Source organism: Panthera onca, chromosome A2 (genome assembly GCF_046562875.1).
Source record: "Panthera onca isolate mPanOnc1 chromosome A2, mPanOnc1 haplotype 2, whole genome shotgun sequence".
NCBI lineage: Eukaryota > Metazoa > Chordata > Mammalia > Carnivora > Felidae > Panthera > Panthera onca.
In genome coordinates this window covers 6,048,829-6,053,495 of record NC_138340.1, presented here as the reverse complement: position 1 = coordinate 6,053,495, position 4,667 = coordinate 6,048,829, and the positions used below count along the sequence as shown (strand labels likewise).

Here is a 4,667-nt window from a genome sequence, read left to right as displayed (position 1 = left end):
AAGGACACGAAGACAATTAAGACACTGAATGTCTGGAGCTGTAAGAGGTACATTTGTGCTGTTTTAAGCCACAAAGTTTGTGGTTATTTGTTACAGCATCAATAGGACACTAACACACATATTTAGTAATAAAGTTTTTATGAAGAAAGTCACAAAACTTTACTGAAGGACATTTAAAAGTGCCGTATAAAGACATGATGTGTTCAGGAATGAATGAACACATAGATAGATAGATGATAGATAGATAGATAGATAGATACATACATTGATAGATGATAGATAGATAGATAGATAGATAGATAATAGATGGATAGATAGATGGATAGGTGATAGATGGATAGATAGATAGATAGATAGATAGATAGATAGGAAATAGATTGATAGTAGATAGATGATAGATACACTGATTGATAGATGATAGATAGATGATAGATGGATAGATAGATACATTGGTTGATAGGTGATAGATAGATAGATAGATAGATAGATGATAGATAGATAGATAGATAGATAGATAGATAGATAATAGATAAATGATAGATAGATGATAGATAGATAAATAGATAGATAGCCAGACACATAGACACGTACATACTTATATGTATATATGTATATTCCCAACCCAAATTACAAATTAATCCAAAACTGTATCTGAGAAATAAAATACACAGTAGTAGAGAGAAACCGAGTGAAAGAAAACAATACCCTAGTTTATATAAAATATAATATAAAACTATAGTAAGTGAAACAGTGGCCAAAAAAATAGAAGTTCAATGGAACACATAATGCAGTGTGTGACTTTATTAAGGGGATGTCATGGGGGGTGTTGGAGAGGGGCTGAGACCATCAACAGAAGAAGGGAGACGTCTACAGCCTACAAAGGGACAGATCTTAGAGGAGAAGGGGGTCTCGGAATCTCTCTCAGGATCTTAAAGACCTCCATGCAGGAGAAGGATGGGAGTCCACCAGCGGGAGAAGCAGAAAGAATGAAGCCCGAGAGAAACGAGCAGCATGCATGCATGAGCTCGTTGCCTGATCTCTGGAGACGGGGTGGGGCACGGGGAGCACTGGCCCTCAGAGGCCCGGGCAGGGGGACGAGGGCTTCTTACAGATCCAGAAGTTTTCTGTACTACATCTGTTGTCATTCCAGCCGTCACTGTACAATTCCACACAGTCCTCATCCCCGTGGTTGTTGGGTTCCCCTTCTTTCCAGAAGCTGTGAACACCATCAAAGCCATCGGCCCCCCTGCTCTACCCAGAGCCCACTCCCCAGCCCACCCTTGGAAGAGCTGGTCCCCGGCCTTTGGTGGCAAAAGCCCCAGTAGCAGTCAGAGAGTGGCGAGGATTCAGAGGCAGCGTTTTCAAAACGAGGGTTCAAACACCACTCCCACTGGAATCAGCGCTTGCAAAGTACAAATGCAGATTCCTGGGCCCACACCTAGATTTATAGAATCAGACTCCCCCACCCTGGGATGGAGTCAGGACTCTGCATCTCCACCGAGCAAGCCCATCAGATGACGCTTTCCAATTCCAGAGTCTGAGCATCCGGGTTTGGGTTTCAGTGCCCACCCTTCCCAGGCCATTGTCTCCGGGAGATCACCTGAGTTGGAGGGGAGTGTCGTCCACCCATCTCCAAGAACCCTCATTGTGGTGGTCACTGAGGCCGATCCATGTGCGCTGGCTATTTTTTGTATTCCAAGACTTCAGAAATTTCTGGGGCGGGGGAGGACGGGCAGTGAGACATCACCCTTCCCCATGTCTGCCCACATTCCCATGGTCCCCTGCCCCCTCCCCACGGAAGACCTGTGGTCCAGCCGATAGCCCTCACTCAAGTTGTATGTGTTCACACGCACGCGTGTCGTGGCTGTGTTAACGTGCGTACACATGTGGAAACGTGTTTACTTGAGCCTCGGCTTCATGTCTGGGGAGAGATTCTGCACAGTCTCGAGAGGGCTCTGAGTTCCCTTTCTGTTCACACATGGGTTCCTCTTGGGCATGTTCTTCTCTCACATGACCTTCCCAAGGCCACCTCTTCCAGGAAGCCTTTCCTGCCATCTCCCCGCCCCAGGCCTCCATCTCGGGGAGGGCAGAAGAGGGACAGAAGGCTTTTCGCTGGCCTTCCCGAGGTCCCACCCCAGTCGGGCGCTCTGCTCAGCTCACCTGCTCCTCAGTGCTGTTGATGACCACCAGCTGGGCCCTCATGTTCTGACACGCAGCGATGGACTCTTTCCAGGTGTTCTGGGTCAGGGAGAAGAAGTAGCAGCTTCCCTGGAAAAGTTCCCATTTCCAAGGGCAGTGGCGGCACAGGCCAGCTGGGGAGGAGAGTGGGGTTGGGACAGACAGGCCCCCAGCAGGTGCATCAGATCTTCGGAACCCAGGGCCGGGCCCCTGTGTTCAGCTGTCGGCTCAGTCCCCGGGAAATCCGTGTGACGGACCCCAGCCTGAGGAAGCCAGGAGCCATAGAAGGTGGGCTCCAGCCCCACCTGGGATCCCCAAACTCCCTCCCGACCTTGGCGTCTGACGCTTACCCAGGGTGGCATTCATCCAGGTCAGCTGCTGGAGTATCTCCTCCAGGGATGATTGTTTCTGGGCCTGAGAAACATCCCCTGGGAAGAGAGGACTTCAATTATTAAGCACCTAGGGTGTGCTTGGTGTGGAGAGGGCCCCGTGACAACATTATCAGTAGATTTCACAATGGACCCCAAGAGTCCATTATGCAAACAACAAAACTGAGGCTCTGAAAATGACTTGCCTGACATTGTCCCCAGGGTCTCACCCGGGGATCCAGTCTCCTCCCCCACCTCTACCCTCCCTCCTTCACCCCTGCGGGGAGGGGTATGCGGTGGCTCATCCAAAGTCACACAGCCTCTGAGCCCTCTCCTGCCCCAAACCCTTCACCGAGGGGCATCTAGCCCTTCACCGAGGCCGGGGCTCTCCTGATGGTTCCTCTCCCGATGGTCCCCTGTGTCTCTCTGCAGGGATTGGTGGATCCTGGAGACTGCAACAGACCAGAGGATTCCCCTTTATTTATTTTTTATTTAAAAAAAATTTAAACATTTATTTTTGAGAGAGGAAGATAGAGACAGAGTGTGAGCAGGGGAGGGGCAGAGAGAGGGAGACACAGAATCCAAAGCAGGCTCCAGGCTCCGAGCTGTCGGTACAGAGCCCGACGCGGGGCTCGAACCCACCAACCAAGAGATCATGACCCCGGCTGAAGTCAGATGCTTAACCGACTGAGCCACCCAGGCGCCCCAATTTTTTTTAATGTTTATTTATTTTTGAGCGCGAGAGAGAAACAGCAAGTGGGGGAGGGATAGAAAGAGAGGGGGGGCGGAGGATCCAAAGCAGGCTCTGTGCCGACAGCAGGGAGCCCCATGCGGGCCTCAAACTCATGAACCATGAGATCATGACCTGAGCCGAAGTAGGACGCTCAACCAACTGAACCACCCAGGAGCCCCGAGAATTCCCCTTTCATCAGCACCAGCTTCAGGCCTGACCTGGCGTCAAAAATCTAGTTTCAAGGTCTCTGGGAGCCTAGGTCCCGTGTGGAGAAAGACGAGCTACATTTCACAGATGAAGAAACAGGCTCAGAGAGGGGTAGTAACCAGCCCCCAGCCACACAGAAGGCGATGCGGAATAGCACCGAGACCTTCCCAGAGGGACAACCTAAAGCGACCCAAGACTCCGAGCCCCCAGCCTCCGACTCACCTTGAACCAGAGTGGTCACCAGGAGCATGAAGAAGCCCAGAGAGACGAGAAGCAGCAGCAGAGGCAGGTGGGCCTGGGTCAGACACCCTGAAGGACCAGCAGACGGGCAGAGCTGAGGTCCGCAGGGACGGACCCTGCCCCAGCCCCCCCCCCCATGCTGGAGCGGGGGCCTCTCGGCTGCCCCTTGCCCAGATGCCCGCTCTGGACACGCCCACCTCGGTACCTGGCAGGCTCCGTGAGCTCCTGAGCAGGCCGGTATATTTCTTAGCCAGTCTCTGGTTCCCAAACATCTCCACCTCTGAACGGGACAGAACACACTTAGCCGAGCTTTGAAGCCGAGCCTGCCCAAGCCCCGCAGTCAGGACTGCAAGCCCGAGGCCAGGCCTGACTCCCCCAGGAGCCTGGAGGGAGCCCGGCCCTCCCTGCCGTCACCCCACGGTGGGGGCTCAGCCTCACCGGGGTCATCCGGCTCCTTGGGGTCACACATCTCCGCCATCCTCCTCTTCTCTCCGGCTCCCCTCCACGCGGTGGTTTTTATAACCCCACGTGCTGCCCCAGCAGCCCCTCCTCAGAAACATTCCTCCCCGATTCAGGAACAAGAACACAAAACAGGACGCTGCTTCCTCTCGGAAAAGAGGGTGGAGGAATGAAGTGCTGACACAAGTAGGGGAGAAGGCACGGAGGGTGGGGGCAGGAGCCGCACGGTCAACCCCGGGGTCACAAGGCGCTGTTCCAACCCCTATCCAGCCCTGCGAGCGCTGGCCCGGCCTGGTCGGAGTCTCCGTTTCCTCAGGTGGGAAGCGGGACAAGCGCCCTGCCTCGAACTGTTTCTGAGAGGTTTACCACCGGGTGCTAGTGCTGGGTATATACATCGCCTATTCTAATAATAGGTACTCAGTAGCAATAGCGTTTGGCACGTGCCTCGCAGTTCCCCAGGGTGTGTGTTCCCCCTTGTGGAA

At 53.1% G+C, this 4,667-nt stretch overlaps 1 protein-coding gene across 1 annotated transcript; it reads right to left on the bottom strand.

The window, feature by feature from the left end:
- Positions 1–769: 769 nt before the first annotated feature.
- On the bottom strand, positions 770–4,304 carry CD209 (CD209 molecule). The gene is made up of 8 exons (XM_060630086.3): positions 4,165–4,304; positions 3,932–4,006; positions 3,709–3,795; positions 2,921–2,998; positions 2,529–2,606; positions 2,161–2,312; positions 1,601–1,713; positions 770–1,216 (listed from the first exon to the last, which is right to left on the bottom strand). The coding sequence occupies exons 1-8, from the start codon at positions 4,202–4,204 to the stop codon at positions 1,075–1,077; spliced, it is 765 nt and encodes a 254-aa protein (XP_060486069.1). The 5' UTR covers positions 4,205–4,304; the 3' UTR covers positions 770–1,074.
- Positions 4,305–4,667: the final 363 nt, after the last annotated feature.